The 24,225-nt window shown below is 46.3% G+C and overlaps 1 protein-coding gene across 1 annotated transcript in view; it reads left to right on the forward strand.

The window, feature by feature from the left end:
- Positions 1–24,225, forward strand: part of LOC116974372 (protein TBATA-like) — a 46,555-nt gene that overhangs the window by 15,616 nt on the left and 6,714 nt on the right. The window contains exons 3-9 of the mRNA XM_033022752.1: positions 6,360–6,529; positions 8,801–9,013; positions 11,781–11,854; positions 13,231–13,386; positions 18,467–18,548; positions 22,976–23,147; positions 23,929–23,972. Of these exons, the coding sequence (XP_032878643.1) occupies positions 6,360–6,529; positions 8,801–9,013; positions 11,781–11,854; positions 13,231–13,386; positions 18,467–18,548; positions 22,976–23,147; positions 23,929–23,972 (911 nt within the window). The remainder of the gene's footprint in view (positions 1–6,359; positions 6,530–8,800; positions 9,014–11,780; positions 11,855–13,230; positions 13,387–18,466; positions 18,549–22,975; positions 23,148–23,928; positions 23,973–24,225) is intronic.

Genomic DNA, 24,225 nt, shown 5'->3' on the forward strand with positions numbered 1-24,225 from the left:
TTCACACAAATCAATCACTAATTTAAATTACCCCCTTAAAGAAGTCCAGTAAATCTGTGAAGCTCCAGATATCACCCTGACAATCATAATAACACTGACACGTTCCATTGGCTTCAGATGATCCTCCGTAACCTGTTGTCAATGATTACATGCACTTCATCACCATAGATGTTAGTGACTGCTTTACTATTCCCTACACTTTTGTTTAATTCCTTTGACTTTCAAGATCATATTAGTGGTGATCGTTGAGTCTCCTTGATTTCCATCTTTGGTTGTGATGTTCTAGGCTTTGGAGTTACCTCCTGGGTCCCGAATAGAGTGGTACAGCATGGAAACAGGCTGACCAAGATGCCCCTTCGAAACTAAATAGACACAAAGATAATGCTCTGTGAATTCCCTCAGGACGACTTTTTCCCTTGACAATCGTTTAGTTTTATTATTGTCACATGTACCGAGGTACAGTGAAAAGCTTTGTTTGCAAGCTATCCAATCAAGTCAGATAATACTCTAAATGAATACAATCAAGCCAAACATAAATGCAAATGTAGAAATAAAGAACTGCAGATGTTGGTTTACACATAAGGACTTAAAGAGTTGGGGTAACTCAGCGGGTCCGGCAGCTGGTCTGGAGATGATCGATAGGTGACGTTTCGGTTGGGACACTTCTTCAGACCTAGAACATCACCTGAGTCTGAAGAAGGGTTCCTACTCGAAACGTTACCCATCATTTTTCTCCAGAGAAGCAGCCGACCTGCTGAGTTACTCCTGCACTTTGTGTCTATCTTTGGTATGAAACAGCATCTGCAATTCCTTCCTTCACATCACCTAACCATGTTCTCCAGAGATGCAGCCTGGCATGCTGTTACTCCAGCACTTTGTGCCCTTTTGTGTAAACCAGCATCATCGGTTTCGTGTTTCTATTCCTTCCAAACGGGCTATATCCTTCTTAACCTTTCCTATTCATGTGCCTTTCCAAGTGTCTTACAACTGCTGTTATATGCCTGCCTCAACCACCTTCTCTGGCAACCTGTTCCATATATCCACCACTCTCCGTGTGAAAAATTTGCCTCTCAGGTTTTTATTAAATCTTCCCCCTCTCACCTTATTAAGGGGCTGTCCCACTTAGGCGATTTTTTAGGCGACTACAGGCAACTAGGCTGTCGCCACATGGTCGCCGGGGTGTCGCCTGTATGGTCGTGAGTCGTCTCCTCAGTCGCCCAAAGAGTCGAAGCGTCTTTCTGGCCGCCGCTGGATTTTCAACACGTTGAAAAATTTTCGGAGACAGTCAATGACAGTGGGTTTGACGCCAATGAGCGTAGCTTGACTTCTCCTGACGTAGGTGTTGTCGTAGTTGTTGCCAGATTAACGTAGGTTGTCGCCAGGTGACGTAGGTTGTCGCCGGTGCTGCCTTCGTTTTTTTTGTTGTTAAAGAAATGATTCTATTTCAAATGTTATGTCGAAGTGGGGTCCAGTCGTCGGTTTTTCGGCGACCAGCTACGACTATGACAGTTGCCAGCAGCCGCCCCTTCTACCTCCCAAGGGAATTCACCTCCATCATCCTGACCGCGGTCTACATCCCACCCCAGGCAGACGTCCGTCTGGCACTGGAGGAGCTGCACGCCATAGTCAACAAACACCAGACGTCTTACCCCGAGGCATTTACCACCATTGCTGGGGACTTCAATAAGGTAAACCTAAATAAATCACTCCCTAACTTTCACCAACATGTCTCCTGCAGCACCAGAGGACCAAACACCCTCGACCACTGCTATACCACCATTAAGGATGCCTTTCGATCTATCCCTCGCCCTCACTTCGGTAAATTCGACCACACCGCGGTGCTGCTTCTTCCTGCCTACAGGCAGCAATTAAAGAGCGCACCCCCAGAGGTGAGGACAGTACAGAGCTGGTCGGGGGGGGGGGGGGGGGGGGGGGGGGGGGGGCGAGGGACAGCTCCAGGACTGTTTGGAGTCTGTAGACTGGGAAATGTTCAAGGACTCGGCAACAGTCGTTATAGACTTCATTAAGAAATGTGTGGAGGACTGCATCCCCACAAAAACCTTCCGAGCGTTTCCCAATCAGAAACCTTGGATGAACTTTGAAATCCACACTCTTCTGAAGACCAGACATCGGGCATTCAGGTCTGGACATGCAGAGGTCTACAAGAAATCCAGATACGACCTTGGTAAGGCCATCAAAAAGGCCAAAAGGGACTTCTGCTCCAAACTGGTGGATGAGACAGATGTTCGGCAGCTGTGGTGGGGCCCCAATGCAATCACCTCTTACAAGGCGAAATCAAGAGGCAGCTCGAATGTCGACGAAACATCACTCCCTGATGAGCTCAATGTGTTTAACGCACGCTTTGATAGGGCGAACACTGATGTGCCTTCTCGAGACCCCATTCGCTGTGATGGTATTTCAGTCTCAGTCACAGAGGCCGACATCAGGAAATCCTTCAGAGAGGTGAACCCTCGAAAGCGCCTGGTATACCTGGTCGTGTTCTAAAAACCTGTGCGGACCAACTGGCTGGAGTTTTTGCGGACATTTTCAACCTCTCACACCTGAGGTCTGAGGTTCCCACCTGCTTTAAAAGGGCATCAATTATACCGGTTCCCAAGAAGAGCAAGGTGACTTGCCTCAACGACTATCGACCAGTGGCACTAACGTCGGTGGTGATGAAGTGCTTTGAGAGGCTGATCATGGCGCAAATCAACTCTTACCTCATCAAAAACCTGGACCCACTGCAGTTCGCTTACCGCCACAACAGATCAAATGTGGAAGCGATCTCGCTGGCTCTCCACTCCGCTCTGGACAATTTGGACAACAAAAACTCATATGTCAGGCTGTTATTCATTGATTACAGCATGGCATTTAATACAATCATCCCCTCCAAGCTGGTTACCAAACTCGCAGAACTGGGTCTCTGCAATTGGATCCTCGACTTCCTCATTCAAGAACCACAGACTGTTCATATTGGTGGAACTGTGTGAGTCTCGATAACAATCAGCATGGGAGCACCTCAAGGCTGCGTGCTTAGCCCCCTGCTGTACTCAGTCTATACTCATGACTGCGTAGCCGGTCATAGTGCAACTCCATCATCACGTTCGCTGACGACACCACTGTTGTGGGACGTATCACTGATGGGGATGAGTCAGAGTATTGAAGTGAGATCGACCGATTGACCAAATGGTGCCAACACAATAACCTGGCCCTCAACACCAGCAAAACCAAGGAACTGATTGTGGATTTTGGAAGGGGTAGGATGGGGACCCACAGTTCCGTTTATATCAATAGGTCGATGGTGGAGAGGGTCAAGAGCTTCAAATTCCTGGGCGTGCATATTTCTGAAGATCTTTCCTGGTCCGAGAACACTGATGCAATTATTAAGAAAGCACATCAGCGACGCTACTTCCTGAGAAGATTACGGAGAGTCGGTTTGTCAAGGAGGACTCTCTCTAACTTCTACAGGTGTACAGTAGAGAGCATGTTGACCGGTTGCATCGTGGCTTGGTTCGGCAACTTGAGCGCCCAGGAGCGGAAAAGACTACAAAAGGTAGTAAACACTGCCCAGTCCATCATCGGCTCTGACCTCCCTTCCATCGAGGGGATCTATCGCAGTCGCTTCCTCAAAAAGGCTGGCAGCATCATCAAAGACCCACACCTTCCTGGCCACACACCCATCTCCCCGCTACTTTCAGGTAGAAGGTACAGGAGCCTGAAGACTGCAACGTCCAGGTTCAGAAATAACTACTTCCCCACAGCCATCAGGCTATTAAACTCAACTGAAACAAATCTCTGAACACTAATGGACCATTATCTGTTTATTTGCACTTTATTGATGTGTGTATATATTTATATAATGGTGCATGGACACACTGATATGATATGTTCTGTATTCGTGCCTACTATATTCCGTTGTGCTGATGCAAAGCAAGAATTTCATTGTCCTATCTGGGACACATGACAATAAACTCTCTTGACTTGACTAAGATCATGCTCTGTGAATTCCGTTAAGACAACTTTTTCCCTTGACATTCATTTAGTTTTATTATTGTCACATGTACCAAGGTGCAGTGTGTGCTAACCAATCAAATCAGATAATAGTCTACATGAATGCAATCAAGTACAACATGATTGCTGGTCTGAAGAAGGGTCCCGACCTGAAACGTCACTTATTGGTGGGCGGCGCGACTCTCGTCAGCAGCGGCCTCTGCAGTCCGTCTGTGTTTTATTATTTTTTTGTCTCGTTTTTATGTAATTTTTGTTATTTTTTTTGTTGGGGTATGTGTGTGGGGGGTGGGGGTGGTGTGGGGGGGAGGGGGTAACTTTAAAATCTTTCCCCTGCACGGGAGACCCGACCTTTTCTTAGTCGGGTCTCCGTTGTCGTTGGGGCTGCAACGTGGAGCGGCCTCCAACAGGAACGACCTGGGGTTCCAGCTGCGGAGCTGCCGACTACTCACCGTCGCGGAGCTGGCCGAGTCCGGAGCGGGTGGAGCTGTGATTGAGCGCTGCTGCCACTCGACCTCCGGAGTTTCGGAGGCTGCAACTGCGGGTCTGGCGGACGGCGGCACCGGGAGCCCGCGGGTCCCTGCTGGGAGACCGCTTTTCGGGGCTTCCGCAACGGCGACTTCTCCCGCCCGAGTTGCGGGGTTGAAGAGCACCTGGAGCGGGGCCTTACACCATCGCCCCGCGTGGCTTGGAATGGCCGCGGGACTCTGCGAGCGCACGCCGGGGGCTCTAACACCAAGACCCGGTGTGCGACCTTGCATCACCCGGCGTGGCTTTAATGGCCGCGGGACAATCGCCATCGCCAGCCGGGGGCTTTGACTTTGACTCTGACCCTGACATCGGGGGGGAGAGTGCAGTGGAGAGATAAGTTTTTTTGCCTTCCATCACAACGATGTGATGGATGTTTGTGTAAACTGTGTTGTGTCTCGGGTCTTTTTGTTTTGTAATGTATGGCTGCAGAAACAACATTTCGTTTGGACCTCAAGGGGTCCAAATGACAATAAATTGAATTGTATTGTATTGTATTGTATTATCCATGTTCTCCAGACATGCTGCCTTACCCGCTGAGTTACTCCAGCACTTTGTGTCCTCAAGAACTACAAACAGTAAAGTGAAGAGAGCAGGGTGAAGAATATAGTTCTCAGCATTGTAGCATGCTATATAAAGGCACACTTTTTAAAGGGAGCACATTTATAACAAGATTTAAAAGGCATTTGGACAGGTACATGGATAGAAACGGTTTGGAGAGATATGGGTCAAATGCAGGCATGTGGGACTAGTGTAGATGGGATATGTTGGTCGGCGTGGGCAGGCTGAGCTGAAGGGGCTTGTTTCCGTGCTGCACTATGACTCTAATTATAAAATTCAACATACTGTAGATGTAAAACTGAATGACAAAGTGTTCAGATGATGAGTTTTTGACCCGAAACACATCATAGAGTGTGGAGCAGGCCCTTGGGCCCAACTTGCCCACACCAACCAAGATGCCCCATCTACACTAGTCCCACCTGCCTGCGTTTGGTATATATATCCCTCTAAACTTATCCTATCCATGTACTTGTCCAAATATTTCTTAAACGGTGTGATGGCACCTGCCTCAGCTATCTCCTCCGGCAGCTCGTTCCATTTACCCACCACCCTTTGGGTAAAAAAACTGCCCCTCAGAATCCTATTAAGTCCTGTCCTTCCCCTCTCACCTTAAACTAAGTCCTCTGGTTCTTGATTCCCCTACTCTAGGTAAAAATACATTTAAAGCATCTTGCTCCAAATACATTGACTGACCTTTTAAGATGAGGGGTGGGGTGGGGAAAGTTTAATGCGAACCTGAGGGGCAACATTTTTACACAAAGGGTGGTAGCTGTATGGAACAAGTTGCTGGAGGAGGTAATTGAGACAGGTGCTACACAACATTTAAAAGACATTTGCACAACTACATGGATAGGACAGGTTTAGGGGGTTATGGGCCAAAAGCAGGCAGGTGGGACCAGTGTAGACAGGGCATGATGGGCTGAATGGCCTGTTTCCATGCTGTATGACTTTATGAGGCCCCTGAGATGCAACCTTTTTACACAAAGGGTGGTGGGTGTATGGAATGAGCTGTTAGATGAGGCAGTTGAGGCAGGTACTATCACATGTTTAGAAAAACATTTAGATAGGTACATGGATAAGACAAGTTTAGAGGGATATGAAACACAGGACCAGTGTAGATGGGGCATGTTGATCGGCATGGGCAAGTTGGGCTGAAGGGCCTGTTTCCACGCTGTATGACTATGACATTCTGAGTGTTTCTGGCCTTTTGTAAAGTTCTATATTGCCATCGCTGGTGGCTAACGATAAAGTTTATCTTCCAGCAATTTTGAAAATGAGTTTCGAAATGAAATGTCGCGAAGCAGGAACGGGCTGCCATTACCATTGCTCAACAGCGGTAGACATTCAACAACCAACAGCTGCAAGTATGCTGCAGACACGTCCTTCTACACCCGCAACAACCCTCACCCCAAACGGGTCTATCACATCAAAGGTAACCTACGCACGTGCACACTAATTACTCAAAACCTTTCCAGCCATCAAAGGGTTATGGGAGAAAGCAATTATGATGGGATTAAATAGACTGGAACTCTTAAGTAATGGAACGTTATGTTTCAACTTTACAAAGCACAGTGTCATAGCTGGAGCAGCTGCTGCCTCGCTGTGCCAGAGACCTGGGTTCGATCTTGGCCTCGGTTGCTGTCTGTGTGGAGTTTGCACGTTCTCCCTGTGACTGCGTGGGTTTACTTTGGTTTCCTCCCACATCCTAAAGACGTAGGTTTGTAGGTTAATTGGCCTCTGCGAATTGTCCCAGGTTTATAGGGAGTGGATGAGAAGGTGGGAAAACATAAAGCTAAAGTGATAGCTGGCATGGACCCGGTGGGCTCACGGATCTGCGTCTTTCGGGTGGCAGACAGACACGAAAAAGTAAAAGGTTAAACAGATAACAGTTGGTCTCTATAACTCCTACTCTATCTTTCAATTCACCTCCAGTCCATTGAGAACATTGGACATACCTGTAGAAGGGTTTCGGCCCGAAACGTTGCCTATTTCCTTCGCTCCATAGATGCTGCCTCACTCGCTGAGTTTCTCCAGCACTTTTGTCCACCTAGTAAGAATGTAATTGTTGTGTTTCAGGACACATGACTCTTGATTCTCGACTTTGTCTATGGAACTAATGTGCTACAATGCTGAAAACAACAATCTGCACTCCGTACCTCCCTCTGTGCTCTACCTATTGCAGTTGAAAATTAAATGCGTCTGAGAAACGGGGTGCAGAATACAAATATATAATTCACTAACAGTGCTGCTAAAGATGGTGAAATAATGATTCACAAGACGGTTTGCAGAAATGTGTGGTTATCAATAAAATACAAGCTATTTTTTTCTAACTTGTAAAGTAACTGCTGAGGAGTGACTGATTAGGTCCAAGATTCTGCAAGACTCTGATGATAAAATAGAAAAATGTCTCTTGTGGGGAAGAGCAAAACCACAAGGCATTTGATAAGACAGTCAAAGAGGATATTCAAAATAACAATTAAGAATTTTATTGTTTCATTTTTGTACATATGACAATTAAACACTCTTAATTCTCTTGATTTTTGACTTTGGAACTCGTGCGCAAAGGCCAATTCACTGGATGTTTTTAAGAGAGAGTTAGATATAGCTCTTAGGCTAACGGAATCAAGGGATATTGGGAAAAAGCAAGAACAGGGTACTGATTTTGGATGATCAGCCATGATCAAAGGGCCGAATGGCCTACTGCACCTATTTTCTATGTTTCTATGTTTCAATGCTATGATTCTGAGAACTATATTCTGTACTCTGCATCTTCCCCTTTGCTCTACCTATTGTACTTGAGTTTAAATTGATTGTATTTATGTATGGTATATCTCATCTGTTTGGATAACTTGCAAAACTATGTTTTTCACTGTACCTCGGTACACATGACAATAACAAGCCAGCCTACTACCCAATGGTATGAATATTGATTGCTCTAATTTCAGGTAACCCTTGTATTCCTGCTCTCTCTGTCCTTCACCCACCCTAGTCATTCTGCTAGTTTCACTCTTCCTTTCTTCTTCCCACCCTCACATCAGTCTGAAGAAGGGTTTCGGCACGAAACGTTGCCTATTTCCTTCGCTCCATAGATGCTGCCTCACCCGCTGGGTTTCTCCAGTATTTTTGTCTACCTGCTAGTTTCACTGTTGATATCCCTTCATTATCACCTCCTCCACATCCAACAATGGATCATTGTGGGCTCCTTGGCCATCGCACCTGCTCTGATTTGTTCTGTACCTTTTCATGCCTCTAGTTGCCCTTTCCCCAACTCTCAGTCTGACGAAGGGTCTCGACCCGAAACGTCACCCATTCCTTTACTCCAGAGATGCTGCCTGACCCGCTGAGTTACTCCAGCATTTTGTGTCTATCTTCGGTGTAAACCAAAGGACAAAGGCCATTTATTGTCACGTACACCAATTGGTGCAGTGAAATTTGAGTTACACACAATTGCAACACACAAATAAGATAAACACAACACTATAGAATTTAGCATTAAACATAAAAACATCCCCCACAGCGGAATCAACGTTTCCCACTGTGAGGGAAGGCAACAAAGTTCAGTCATCTTCCTCTTGTTCACCCGTGGTCAGGGCCTATTGAGCTGAACCAGCATCTGCAGTTGCTTCCTACACACTAAACCTAAACCAATCTATTTCAGTCAACTGAAACGTCTGTTCAGATGCCTCTATTGACTTTATTGCAGGTCTGAACAATGCCCTGGTGTGTAAAGTGGATGATGATCGGGTCTGTGACAGACTCCCGGCCAGGACAGCACCATCTCAACAAGACCTCTCCAAATACAAGAGGCCAATCACGGCTAATATTCCCACCACACCTCCTTACCCGGCGCATATCATCACAGGACTACCACTCGCCCCATGTAAAGATGAATTGCAGCCAGACCTCAACTTATTGTGTGAGTATTGATGGGTTCTGAAGTGTACAGGGGCAACTTCTAGTTCAATGGGAGAGGAAAGAACTGGAAGGGATGAGATGCATCAGTCAGCAGGTAGTGCCGCTGCCTCGCAGCGCCAGCCACTCGGATTTGATCCTGACCTCTGCTGCTGTCTGTGTGGAGTTTGCATGTTCTTCCTGTGGATTTCCTCTTGTTTCTCCCCACATCCCAAAGACTTGCTGGCAGGTTAATTGGCTGCTGCAAAAATTCCCCTGCCGTGGGTTTGGATGTGTGTGGTGGGAAAAACAGAGGGGACTTGATGGGCTTGTGAGAGGGAATAGGATTGTTGAATTGTTTCTAGATCCAAGAAACTTTGGATAGTTTTCTCTGGAACATTGTAGGTTGAGGGGACCTGATAGAAAGTATATTCAAATATTAGAGACATGGAAAGGGCAGACAGTCTGAACCTTTTTTTTGCGGGATGGAAATGTCCAACTCTAGAGGACATAGCTTTAAGGTGAGAGGGGAAAAGTTTAAAGGAATTGTGAGGGCGGGAGGTCGTTTATTTACACAGAGGGTGGTGGGTGCCTGGAATGCACTGCCACGGGGAGTGGTGGAGGCAGATACAATAGTGGCATTTAAGTGGATTTGGATAGGCACATGGATATGCAGGGAATGGAGGGATATGGATCACGTGCAGGCAGGGGAGATTAGTTTAAAGCATCATGTTCAGCATGGACATTGTGGGCTGAAGGGCCTGTTCCCGTGCTATACTGTTCTATGTGACAAGAGGGATTTTGAATTTGTGGAAGTCAATCACTTAGCCAAAGAATGACAAGTCACCAATTTGTAGAGCTGACTAAAAATAAAGGCAAAATCGTAAAGCAACATTGTTCTGGAAAGTAATTCCAGAATGGAAGATTAATTAGCTTCCAATGGAGCAGTTAATAAAGTTTCAGAAATGTTTTAGTTAAAGGTCACACCATATAACCATATAACAATTACAGAACGGAAACAGGCCATCTCGACCCTTCAAGTCAGTGCCGCTCTTATTTTCCCCTACCTGCACTCAGACCATAACCCTCCATTCCTTTCCTGTCCATATACCTATCCAATTTATTTTTAAATGATAAAATCGAACCTGCCTCCACCACTTGCACTGGAAGCTCATTCCACACAGCTACCACTCTCTGAGTAAAGAAGTCCCCCTCATGTTACCCCTAAACTTCTGTCCCTTAATTCTCAAGTCATGTCCTCTTGTTTGAATCTTCCCTACTCTCAATGGGAAAAGCTTATCCACGTCAACTCTGTCTATCCCTCTCATCATTTTAAAGACCTCTATCAAGTCCCCCCTTAACCTTCTGCGCTCCAAAGAATAAAGACCTAACTTGTTCAACCTTTCTCTGTAACTTAGTTGCGGAAACCCAGGCAACATTCTAGTAAATCTCCTCTGTACTCTCTCTATTTTGTTGACATCCTTCCTATAATTAGGCGACCAAAATTGTACACCATACTCCAGAATTGGCCTCACCAATGCCTTGTACAATTTTAACATTACATCCCAACTCATATACACAATGCTCTGATTTATAAAGGCCAGCACACCAAAAGCTTTCTTTACCACCCTATTTACATGAGATTCCACCTTCAGGGAACTATGCACAGTTATTCCTAGATCCCTCTGTTCAACTGCATTCCTCAATTCGCTACCATTTACCATGTACGTCCTATTTTGATTTGCCTGCCAAGATGTAGCACCTCACACTTATCAGCATTAAACTCCATCTGCCATCTTTCAGCCCACTCTTCCAATTGGCCTAAATCTCTCTGTAGACTTTGAAAATCTACTTCATTATCCACAACACCACCTATCTTAGTATCATCTGCATACTTACTAATCCAATTTACCACACCATCATCCAGATCATTGATGTACATGACAAACAACAGTGGACCCAACACAGATCCCTGTGGCACCCCACTAGTCACCGGCCTCCAATCTGACAAACAGCCATCCACCATTAGTCTCTGGCATCTCCCATTCAGCCACTGTTGAATCCATCTTGCTACTCCACCATTAATACTCAACAATTGAACCTTCTTAACCAACCTTCCATGAGGAACCTTGTCAAAGGCCTTACTGAAGTCCATATAGACAACATCCACTGCTTTACCCTCATCAATTTCCCTAGTAACCTCTTCAAAAAATTTAAGAAGATTAGTCAAACATGACCTTCCGCAGATGTCCAAAGACATGCTGTCTGGCTAGCTATAATTCGGACATGCAGCATCTGCAGTATTTTATTTCCGGACAAATCTCTTTGGATGGTCCCAGTGAACTTTGTACCAGGTACCAATTTTGTTTTGGATACAAGGAACTGCAGTTGCCGGTTTACAAAAAAAAGACACAAAGTGTTGGAGTGACTCAGCAGGTCAGGCAGTATCCCTGGAGAACTGATTTTGTTTTTTTTTGGGGGGGGGGGGCCCCGAGAGAAAAGAGGAACTCAGCAGGGGGGCCACCATGAGATAATAGCATACTAAGAACTTTTGAAATGTTGTCAATGCTAGAAATGTGGCGTGTCGTTGTGTGCTGCCTGGGTGAAGTCTGCTGTATGATTTTACAAGATAGTGTGCAAAAACTAAGTATTTCACTGTACCTATGTACACGTGACAATAAAGTATCATTGAATCATTATTTTGCCCAAATCAGTGGAATTTCAAGGAATTTCTTTAGTAAGTTTCAACGATTGTTTTGTTTCATTTCATTTCATTTACTTCTTCCGTCCAGACTCCCAGGCCTGGAGGGATGCACTGAAGGATCTGACGGCCAGAGTTGAATTCTTCGGGGAACCAGCGAAAGAGGTGATGGTTTTCACTGCTCACGGTAAACATCACTCGCAGAGCCTCAACCCATTTAAAGACACTTTTCCCTTTTTTAAATCTGCCATTAAACCTAGCATAGAGCATTGAGCAGTGCAGCACAGGAACAGGCCCTTAGGCCCACAATGTCTGTGCAGGACATGATGCCAAGACCACTTCTTATCTACCTGCATATAATCCATATTATCTGCACCCTTTTGAAACCCTCCACATCCCTACTATAATGAGGTGACCAAAACTACATGTTTGTATCTGTTCATGAGCATCACTTGCAGAGTTACTCCTCAGCCTGCACGTGATCCATATCCCTCCATTCCTTCCATATCCATGTGCCTCTCCAAAAATCTCTTAAACACTATCTACCAGCATTCCTGGCACTCCCCCCCCCCCACCTCCCCCCCTTCCCCCCTCCCCATGTTTAAATACTTTCCCTGCACCTCTCCTATAAGCCTTGCCCCTCTCACCTTAAAGTTATGCCCTCTATGCCTGTCTATGCCTCTCACAACATTATACCTCTATCAGGTCTTTCCTCAGCGACCAATGTTACAGAGAAATCTATTCAATCTATCCAACCTCTACGTGTAGCTAATACCCCCTCATCCAGGCAACATTCTGGTAAACAACTCTGCGCCAGAGCTAGGATTCAGTGATTAATTTATAAAACAATGGCCAACTATTTTTTGAAGAAACAAGGAACTGCAGGTGGTGTTTTACAGCATAGGTAGACACAATGTGTTGGAGTAACTCAGTGGGTCAGGCAACATCTCTGGAGAAAAAGGATGGTTGACGTTTCGGGTCGGGACCCTGAAAATGTCTGAAGAAGGGTCCCGATCCCAAACATCATTCATTATTTCTCTCCAGAGATGCTGCCTTACCCGCTGAGTTATTCCAGCACTATGTATCTATCTTTAAACTTGTTTTCTGTGCCCACTTTGGGAGGGAAGCTTTATGTTCTTTCAGGTGAGGGGCGTCAGTGGTGGGAATTGAGCTCTCTCACTACAGGCACCATGGTCGCCACTCCACCTGGATAAATCCCTGTGGTTTTGTCAAATGATTTCCTGTTGACCTATGTCTGCAATTAGTCACCAAATTATGAGAAGAAGGCAGGAGAATGGGGTTCAGTGGGAAAAATAGATCAGCCAAGATCCAATGGCGGTGCAGACTAGATGGGCCAAATGGCCAGATTATGCTCCTATGTCTATGGTCTTATGGTCTAAATGCGTTCTCAAGACACCCAGCCTTTCTGAGCTCATTCAGAAAGGAACCGTACTTTTCAATTGCTGACACATTTTCATGCAGATCATTCACGACCTGTTACGTTTGTGAACAAAGTTAAAATGTAATTACTTTTAAAATAGGACGAGAGGTGGGCCTCCCCGTACTCTGGAGAGAGGGGGAGTCAGTGTCAATCACCATCACGCCCAGTGTCACGTAGTTCCCCCCGACCGAGCTCCCGAGCTGGAAGCGGCGAGTATGTGCGACCCGTCCTCTCAACGCCTGAACGTGAAATCCTCGTGAGTATTGCCCTGGTTATTACATAGAAGAGAGAACGTACAACACTACAGGTCATTGATCAACCCTTTGGCCCACAATATCTGTGCCGAACATGATGCCAAGACCAACTCTTACCTGCCTACACTGAGCCCGTATCCCTCCGTTCCCTGCATATCCATGTGTTGATCCAAAAGCCTCTTAAACACCACTATCGTATCTGTCTTCACCACCATCCCTGGCAGCACGTTCCAGGCACCCACCACTCTCTGTGTAAAAAAGCTTGCCTTACACATCTATCTCTATAATACTAAAAGTCTTCGTCTTGTTTGTGGCTGTGTGTGTGTCAATCTGGTTCATTCTGGTTCATTCCTATTTTCTTCCAAACGCTAGGCCACAGCCTTCCCATTTACACACATCCTACTCACATTTTTCCCGTCGAGGCGATAAACATCTTCCCGTCGCATTCCCACCTATATATATTTCTGAACTTTTTAATTGTTTAAAGTTTTAAAAACAGCCCTAGTGACGTCACAATGCACTCGCTAGGCAGGGCGTGACACTCTGGGAGGCTGTTGGCACCCGACACCCGGTGGGGAGGGTGGTGCTGGAGCTGGAGTGAGGGCCGAGCCTGGGGCTTGGGATGGGGGCCATGACCGGGGCCGAAAAAGAAGCCGCCGCTGGAACTAAGGGACGAGCCCGGAGATGAAATCGGGGCCTCCACTGCAGCTCAGGCGGTGGCCAAGCTGACGGATGGAGTCTACAGTCAGGGCCGGGCCGAGTACGAGAACCAGGCCGAGTTTCAGGCCCTGGCGCTGCTCTACCGCCTGGGTGCGTCCTGGGGCAGAGTATGGGAGTGATGGGAGGAGGATGAGGGAGATGGGGTGGGGAGTGGGGTAGTAGAGGGAGATTGGGGGAGGGGGGGGGTGTGGAGGAGAGAGATGGGGAGGGATGGATAGAGATACCCCCTCCCTATCTACCCTCACTCCCACCCTCTCTACCCCATCCCTCTCTACCCCCCTCCCTCTCTACCTCCCTCCCTCTCCCTCCCTCGCCCTTTCCCTCTCAACCCTCCCTCTCTTCCCCCTCCCTCTCCCTCTACTCCCCTCCCTCTCTGCCCCTCTTGCTCTCTACCCATCCCCTACCTCTCTACCCCCTCCCTCTCCCTCTCTACCCCCTCCCTCTCTCTCTCTACCCCCATCCCCCTCCCTCTCTAACCCACCCTCCCTCTCTACCCCCTCCCTCTCTCTCTATCCCTCTCCCTCTCTACCCCCTCTCTCTCTACCCCCCCCCCCCCCGCCCTCCCTACCCCCCCTCCCTCTCTACCCACCCTCCCTATCTACCCCCCCCCCCCTCTCTCCCACCCCTTCCTCTCTATGCCCCCTCCCTCTCTAGGGATTGAAAAGGGAGGGTGAAGAGGAGGGGAGGGAGTGCTGGGGATGAGGAGCGCCTGCGCAGTTGGGGGCTATGCATGAGTGGTGCAATATTGCATCGGGGAACGGGTGAGTGGTGGAAGCTTGCGTTGGGGGAGCAGACGCAACGGGTCTGCACTTGGTGTAGTCTCCCTCAAATTCAATTCAATGATTCATTTATACTTTAATGTCACATGTACCTAGGTGCACTGAAATGCTTTGTTCTGCATACAACCCGTTACAATCATATAGCAGACCTCACCTAGGCAATACCTGTGTTGCCACGTTTTGGCGACACTTTGTCCCTTTCATCTTGCAGCTATGCCCACTAGTAACTGAATGAATGAATGTCACATGTGGCGTGTCGGAGTGAGATTCTTTGTTTTGCATACACGTATGCAAAGAGTCACCACATAGAGGGCACCAACAAAGTTGCAAAGTATTCCAATGTCCCATATGGTCCCTCTTTGTTCTCGGCAATGTGTCCTCGAACGACCTCCGGCACCCACCCATGCTTTTTATATCCTGGATAAAAGCTTCTGACTGTCTTACCTTATATATGCCTTTCATAATTGTTAAATTCAAATTATAGTTCCAGACATTTTTCTGTTATCTCCTCCCAAATCCATTACCGGTACTTATTAAAAAGTAGTCAACAGGCCCATGGGAACACCATCATGGTCAAATCATTCACCATCCTGCCCTGGTCATGTCCTCCTTCATCACTGGATCTAAATCCTGCACTTTTACACCACATTGCTCTGTGAGAGTGTCTTCACCACACAGACGGCAGCTGCTGGTAAAGACATCTCAAGGTCAATTGAGGATGGACAACTAAGCACCGGTCCTACCAGAGATCTGAACATCTTGGAGAAAAATTGGCGGAGAAATGGCAGATGGTTAAAACCAAGCAGGTGTAGGTTAATTGGCTTGTTAATTGTAAATTGTCCCCACTGTGTGGAGGATGATATTAGTGTATGGGGTGATTGGTGGTCGGCGCAGACTCGGTGGGCCAAATAGCCTGTTTCCATGCTGCATCTCTGAGGACCAAAGTCTAAGGACAATTGTTGGGGGATGAACACCAAGCACTGGCCTTACCAGCAATCTGAACATCCCGTGGAGAAATGGGCGGAGAAATGCCAGAGTAACTCAGCAGGTCAGGCAGCATCTCCAGAGAACATGGATAGATGACATTTTGCATCGGAACGCATCTTCAGGGGCTGCTCAGTGGCGCAGCGGTAGAGTTGCTGCCTTACAGTGCCAGAGACGCGGGATCGATTCTGACTACGGGTACAGTCTGTACGGAGTTTGTTCCATGGGTTTTCTCCGGGTGCTCAGGTTTCCTTTCATATTCCAAAGGCATACAGGTTTATAGGTTAATTGGTTTCTCTTATTTGTGAATTGTCCCAAGTTTGTAGGATAGTGCTAGTGTACAGATTGACTGCTAAAGTCTAAAGTTCAGACCCTAAACGTCACCTACCCATGTTCTCCAGAGATGCTGCCACACCTGCAAAATTACTTAGGCTTTTTGTGGGTAGACAAAAATGCTGGAGAAACTCAGCGGGTGAGGCAGCATCTATGGAGCGAAGGAAATAGGCAACGTTTCGGGTCGAGACCCTTCATGTGTCTGAAGAAAGGTTTCATCCCGAAACGTTGCCTATTTCCTTCGCTCCATAGATGCTGCCTCACCCTCTGAGTTTCTCCAGCATACCTTCGACTTTCCAGCATCTGCAGTTCCTTCTTAGGTATTTTGTGTCTTTCTTTTGTAAACCAGCATCTGCAGTTCCTTGTGTCTCGTAAAATACATCACTGCTTATTTTGTCTTGGTGTGAGGAAATTCGCTAGAATTTAGAAGATTGAGGGGGGATCTTATAGAAACTTACAAAATTCTTAAGGGGTTGGACAGGCTAGATGCAGGAAGATTGTTCCCGATGTTGGGGAAGTCCAGAACAAGGGATCACAGTTTAAGGATAAGGGGGAAATCTTTTAAGACCGAGATGAGGAAAACTTTTTTCACACAGAGAGTGGTGAATCTGTGGAATTCTCTGCCACAGAAGGTAGTTGAGGCCAGTTCATTGGCTATATTTAAGAGGGAGTTAGATGTGGCCCTTGTGGCTAAAGGGATCAGGGGGTATGGAGAGAAGGCAGGTACAGGATACTGAGTTGGATGATCAGCCATGATCATATTGAATGGCGGTGCAGGCTCGAAGGGCCGAATGGCCTACTCCTGCACCTATTTTCTATGTTTCTATGTTGTTACAGCTCATTAATGTTGCAATTGCTCAATCTCTGTGATCTGAGATCTTGTTCTGGACCACAATGTCCAGAGATTCAAACGGACAACCCCAGCACAGCTTAGTTTAGTTTACTTTAGTTCATTGTCATGTGTACTGAGGTACAGTGAAACAAAAGTGTTTGTTGCTTGCTATTCAGTCAGCAAAAAGACCAGATATAGAAACAAGGAACTGCAGAAGCTGGTTTATACCAAAGTTAGGCACAAAGCGCTGGAGTAACTTAGTGGGTCAGGCAGCATCTCTGGAGAAAAAGGACGGGCTATGTTTCGGGTTGGGGCCTGTGTGAAGACCTGAAATGTCACTCATCCTTTGTCTCCTGAGATGCGGCCTGACCCGCTGAGTTACTCCAGCACTTTGTGCCTATCCAATCAGTGGAAAGACTATACATGATTACAATCAAGCCATTCACAGTGTATAGATACAAGATAAAAGGAATAACCTTTAGTGCAAGATAAAGTCCAGTTAAGTTCGATTAAACATAGTCCGAGGGTCTCCAATGAGGTAAATGGGAGATCAGGATTGCTTGTACTGAGAGAACGCTACATCACTGGACATGCCTGCTTTTGATTGTGATGAATAATCAGTGGCACCTGTCAAGAACATGTAGTGACATGAAAATATATGCAAGCTTAGGAATGGTACAGTAATGGACTTGGTCTCGGCGATGTGCAGGAGGCCACGTCGGGAATACCGGATGCAGTCGAGGAGGTGCTCATGAACCTCTAATCTCATTTGGAAGGACTGCTGGTGTCCCTGGATGGAGGTGAGGGAGAAGGTGTAGGGACAGGTGTTACATCTGGGGAGGTGATGGTTTGGGTGCGAAGGGATGAGTTGGGAGGAGTTGTGGAAGGAGCAGACAGTGGAAGGCAGGAAAGAAGTGGAGATGGGAAGATATGACTGACAATAAGACAGAGGAGCAGATTTAGGTCATTCGGCCCATCGAGTCATTGAAGTTGACTATGATCCATGTGATGCCCGGTGCCTCAGGTCAGCTGATCAGCTGCTCCTTGAGGTACCAAGGTCTAAGCGGAAGCTCAGAGGGGATAGAGCCTTTTCTGTTGCTGCTCCGGCACTCTGGAACACCTTGCCGCTGCACATCAGACAGGCCCCCTCACTGTCCATCTTCAAATCCTCCCTAAAAACACATTTTTATTCTTTGGCTTTCGACACTGGCTGAGGCATTGCTCCTGTTTTTAGTGCTTTTAATGTCTTTTAATTTTTTGTGTGTTTTTTTATAGTCCTTCGTTTTACGGTTTTTAATGGTTTTTAATTGTTTGTAATAGCTTTTTGTTCATGAGTTCTCATGTACAGCACTTTGTGGCAACTGTAGTTGTTTAAAGTGCTTTATAAATAAAGTTATTATTATTATTATTATTATTATGTGCTTCTTCACACAGGTCCTGGAGCTACTGTGCCAGATTCTCCAGACCGATTCAATCCAAGCTGTACAGCAATGGCTACTTGTAACAAGTCTTAAAGGTTTGTGAAATTACCCAGGATTACAAGACTGTGACTTCCTGAAGATAATGCCTTTCTGTTGAAACATGCTAATGCACACAGGTCGGCACAGACACCACCAGGGGTGCCGTACGATTGCCAACAGTCTGTTTTTTCGTCTTTTAAAAAAAAATTGTTTGTGTTAAAAGTTTGAGTAAATGTTCTCCGGTTTGTTTTATGAGGAGTCGGGGGAAATATTTTTTTTCAGTTTCTCACCTTGCCGAACATGCGATTAATTTTCGGATCGCGTTCTCTGGTTGCTCTGCAGCCTACCATCAATGGAGCTGGAGGCCTCCTCGGACTGACCTTGGACCCCACCGCGGGCGTGGACTTACATCGGAGTCGATCCCTTGCCTGGGATCGCTCCAACCGTGGCATGCGGTCTTTACATCGGGAGCTCGCAGTCTCGGGAGAGCCCGCGGATGTCGGGAGCTCCAACATCACGGAAAGTTCAAACAGCCCCGACGCAAGGTTCGATTGTCCGACGCGGGGGAGCTGACATCCTCCCGATGCAGGAGCAGATCGCCTCGATGCGTAGGGCCCGCTGCCGGCTACGGGAGTCAAGAACATCCTGTCAACGGAGGATTAGAGGCCCCCGACCGCGGGAGAGCAAAGGGAAGAGATTGAACTTTTTTTCGCCTTCGATCACAAAGAGGAATGTGGAGAAGTCACTGTGATGGATGTTTATGTTAAAATGTGTTTTGTGTGTTCTGTTGCTTTTTATTTGTATGACTGACTTGGCAAATGAAATTCCTCGTATGTCGCAAAACATACTTGGTTAATAGAGTATTATTGTGAATGTGATTGTAATTGTGAAGTTCGATCCTTACTGCGGATGCTGCCTGGGCAGAGTTTGCACATTCTTATAAGATCATGTCATAGGAGTAGAATTAGGCCATTCTGCCAATTGAGTCCACTCCGCCATTCAATCATGGCTGATCTATCTTTCCCTCTCAACCCCAATCTCCTGCCTTCTTCCCATAATCCTTGACACCCTTACTAATCAAGTAATCCTTAAGTATCAATTCTCCCTATCAGTGTAGGTAGTGGATGAGAAAGTGGGATAGCATAAAACTAGTGTGAACAGGTGATCGTTGGTCAGCATGGACTGACAGACCCGATTCCATACTGAAGTGTTTGATTCAATAAATCAATCAATCAATCAATCAATCAATCAATCAATTAATCAAACCTTGACTAAAATCATCAACACTGTTTCTGTTCCTCTGCCTCTACCATTTGCTGCCTTTGTTTAGGTTGGAACATTGATCAGTACAGCACAGGTACATTATTGTCAGCCCACAATGACTGTGCCGGACATAATGTTTGTCTGTCAGCACGTGATCCATTCCCTGCATATCCATGTGCCTTTCCAGAAGTATCTTAAATGCCACTATCGTATCTGCTACTGTCACCACCCCTGGCAGCACGTTCTAGGCACCCACCACTCTCTGCGTAAAAAAACTTGTCCTGCACATCTTCTTTAAGCTTTGCCCCTCTCACCTTAGGAAGTCACTCAGTATTTAGAATGTAGGGGCTAACAAGTGTTAACAGTAGAAATACTTGGATTCTTATAACACCTTTTGTGTAGACAACCCCAAGCAGTTCACAACTTCAAGAGTGAAGTTTGTTGTACATTGTGAAACCAGTCTTCTTCTTTTCGTGTCCATCTTGTTACAAATGTTGACATCGCTGTCATCGTCCGTCCTGAAAAGGACGCAAGCTTCCAGCCACAATCAGTGGAAGCCATCACTTGACACGGTAGATGATGGTGGTAGCAGAATTAGCTCAGGATACTTCCAGTTTCCTGCCCCGCAACGTGACGCTTCTGCTATGGGGCCGTGAAACAAGTGTGTTTAGTTTAGCATGGAAACAGGCACTTCAGCCCACTAGTTCAATGCTACCCCATCCTATGCACTAGGGGCAATTTACAGAAGCCAATTAACCTACAAACCTGCACAATTTTGGAATGTGGGGGGAAACCAGTGCACCCAGAGAAAACCCACGCGGTCACAGGGAGAACATGCAAACTCCACACAGACAGTATCTGTAGTCAGGATCGAACCTGGTTCTCTGAGGCTGTAAGACAGCAGCTCTAGCAGCTGCCTGGTGAAAGCTCCTTCATCAGAACTGGTAATGTAAGAAAGCACCCGTTTTAAATTGTGGAGACCAGGTGTGTGGAGAAGACAGAGGGGGGCCTGTGATAGTGTGCAGAACAAAGTTGTTGAGGGAACATTTACTATAGAAACTGACAGCTGAAGTGAGAAAAAAAACATTTAGCTTTGTGGTACTACCACCACTGTGGAGAGGAAAAATTGTCCAAAAATTGCAATATTCAGCATCCAGTTCTGAGGCCTGCAACGTGCCGAGAGAGAAGATGAAATGTTGCTCCTCGACTTTATGTTGGACCTTATGGTGCAATGTTGGAGTAGACGACCTAGAAAGGTGAGACGAGAACAACTTCTTCCCAGCAACTATCAGGCTCTTGAACACTGTAGAATACTAACCACAGCCTCAGCAACTATGATGAATGGGACAGACATACAATGTAGTTGGGGACAGTGAGACTGGTGGGAGAACTGGGAAGAGGGAGGGGATGGAGAGAGAGGGAAAGCAAAGTACAATTTGAAGTTAGAGAAGTCAATGTTCATATCGCTGGAGTTCAGCGAAACGATCGCCGAGCCTGCGCTTGGTCTCGCCAATGTAGTTTAGTTTATTGTCACGTGTACCGAGGTACAGTGACAAGCTTTTGTTGCTTGCTAACCAGTCAGCGGAAAGACAATACATGGTTACAATCGAGCCATCCACAGTGTACAGAAACATGATAATGGAGATAACATGAATAATGTTTTGTGCAAGATAAAGCCAGTAAAATCTGATCAAAGAGAGTCCGAAGGTCTCGAGTGAGGTAGATAGTAGCTCAGGACTGCTCTCCACTTGTTGGTAGGATGGTTCGGTTGCCCAATAACAGCTGGGAAGAAACTGTCCCTGAATCTGGAGGTGTGCGTTTTCACATTTCTGTTCATTTCGCCCGATGAGAGTGGGGAGAAAAGGGAGTGGCTGTGGTGCGATGCATCCTTCATAATGCTGGTGGCCTTGCTGAGGCAGCGTGAGGTATAAATGGAGTCAACGGAAGGGAGATCGATTTGTCTGATGGTCTGGGCTACGTCCACAACTCTCTGCAATTTCTTGCTGTCTTGGACGGAGCAGTTCCCACACCATGCTGTGATGCATCCCGATAAAATGCTTTCTACGGCGCATCGGTAGAAGGTCTGTAGAAGATCAGTAGAAATCTGAAGCAACCAGGACGCTTTATTACAATAGAACCACTGTAAATGCAAGTGTTGTGATTTTCCTCACATGATTTAACCAGGTAAGAATTTAATTGCCCCGTTTCAGGACGTATGACAATTAAACACTCTTGACTTGACTTTTGACAAGTGGCCGACATTTCCAGTTTCCTTCCCGAGAAAGGTTTGCAGCCGACCTTTGATTGGTAAGGGAGTCGGGAGTTATGGGGAGAATGCAGGAGAATGGGGTTGAGAGGGGTCGGGGGGTTCCTTGTTCATCAGTCTATGAAAGTGAGCATGCAGGTACAGCAGGCAGTGAAGAAAGCGAATGGCATGTTCGCCTTCATAACAAGAGGTATCGAATATAGGAGCAAAGAGGTCCTTCTGCACTTGTACAGAGCCCTAGTGAGACCACACCTGGAGTATTGTGTGCAGTTTTGGTCCCCTAATTTGAGGAAGGACATTCTTGCTATTGAGGGAGTGCAGCGTAGGTTTACAAGCTTAATTCCCGGGATGGCAGGACTGCCGTATGCTGAGAGAATGGAGCGGCTGGGCTTGTACACTCTGGAGTTTAGAAGGATGAGAGGGAATCTCATTGAAACATATAAGATTATTAAGGGCTCGGACAAGCTAGAGGCAGGAAACATGTTCCCGATGTTGCGGGAGTCCAGAACCAGGGGTCACAGTTTAAGAATAAGGGGTAAGCAATTTAGAACAAAGACGAGGAAACACTTTTTCTCGCAGCGAGTTGTGAGTCTGTGGAATTCTCTGCCTCAGAGGGCGGTGGAGGTCGGTTTTCTGGATACTTTCAAGAGAGAGCTAGATAGGGCTCTTAAAGATAGCGTAGTCAGGGGATATGGGGGAAAGGCAGGAACGGGGTACTGATTGGGGATGATCAGCCATGATCACATTGAATGGCGGTGCTGGCTGGAAGGGCCGAATGGCTTACGCCTGCACCTATTGTCTATTGACAGGGAAAGATAGATCAGACATGATTGAATGGCGGAGTAGACGATGGGTCGAATGGCCTAATTCTGCTCCTTTGACATGAATATGAAAGTTTGATCAAATTACACTTTTGGCTGATTTTATCTCCTACCACATTTCATCTCCCTTTAGACAAAGAGGTGGTGTTGGATACGATTCGGATGGCAGTGGCTAATATGAAGCTGGGCAATCTGAATGTGCCGGTTGGCACCATGCCCAAGGAAGGTTTATGTTCGCGGCAAGCATCTGAAGAGCCAGAGGCGATATTCCGAGCACCGTCTGCTTGTGAGAGGCGTCGTGCAAGGTCAGTACCACCCGTTAGCCCCACATATACGATGCAGACTTACCAGACAGTGGTAAGTTAGTGTACAACAAACTCCCACTGACAGAAGTGATCATACAGCGTTCTAAACAGGCTCTACGGCCCAACTTTCCTATGCCGACCAACATGCCCTATCTCCACTAGTCCCACTGCCTGTGTTTGGTTCATATCCCTCTAAACCTGCCCTATCCATGTACCTGCCTAATTGCTTCTTAAGTATTGCAGTAGTCCCTGCCTCACGTACCTCCTCTGGTAGCTTGTTCCATACACCCAGCACCCTTTGTGTCAAAATGTTACCCCTCAGATTCCTATAAAATCTTTCCCCCTTGACCTTAAAGCTATGTCCTCTGGTTCTTGATTGGGCAAGAGACTGTGCGTCTACCCAATCTATTCCTCTCGTGATTTTATACACCTCTATAAGATCAATAAGCTCTATAAAACCAATCTATTGTGCCAATAGAATGTATTTTTCCATTCACACCTTTGTTATCGTTCTGATGGTCAGACATGCAGACAGAAAATGTTGGACACCACATTATACTGATTGATTGGTCACAATTGTCTGCGGGAATTTGCTGTGCATTAACTTGTCCTTGTTTACTACATTATACTACATTTACTACAGTATCTCTATTTAAAGGGGAAAGTTCTTAATTGCGTACAATAAACTTTGAGGTCAATAAAGAAGATACACATACACAAATTACTGTTGTTTTTTTTAAATCAAAGATTAGCACTAAAATTATAATTTACTATTTTGCAGGTCACAGCTGCAAAGATTGGAGGCAATCTTGGAGAAAGACATAGGTAGGTATGCAGATTGTCCAAACAATATGACCAATAAGAGTTTCTTTCCATTGCTGCAATCTCAAGTGGTGTTGAAGAGGCTTTTAGATAGGCACATGGATATGCAGGATCAGTGGTTCCTTTATTATCACATGTATCATGCTACAGTGAGATTCTTTTTTGCATACAGTTGAATAAGATTATTGCCATCCATAAGAACAGTCCCCAGTTAGGCATATAATGCATAGAAACAGCCCACTGAGTCCATATGTAA

The sequence above is a fragment of the Amblyraja radiata genome, chromosome 1, assembly GCF_010909765.2.
Source record: "Amblyraja radiata isolate CabotCenter1 chromosome 1, sAmbRad1.1.pri, whole genome shotgun sequence".
Classification (NCBI taxonomy): domain Eukaryota; kingdom Metazoa; phylum Chordata; class Chondrichthyes; order Rajiformes; family Rajidae; genus Amblyraja; species Amblyraja radiata.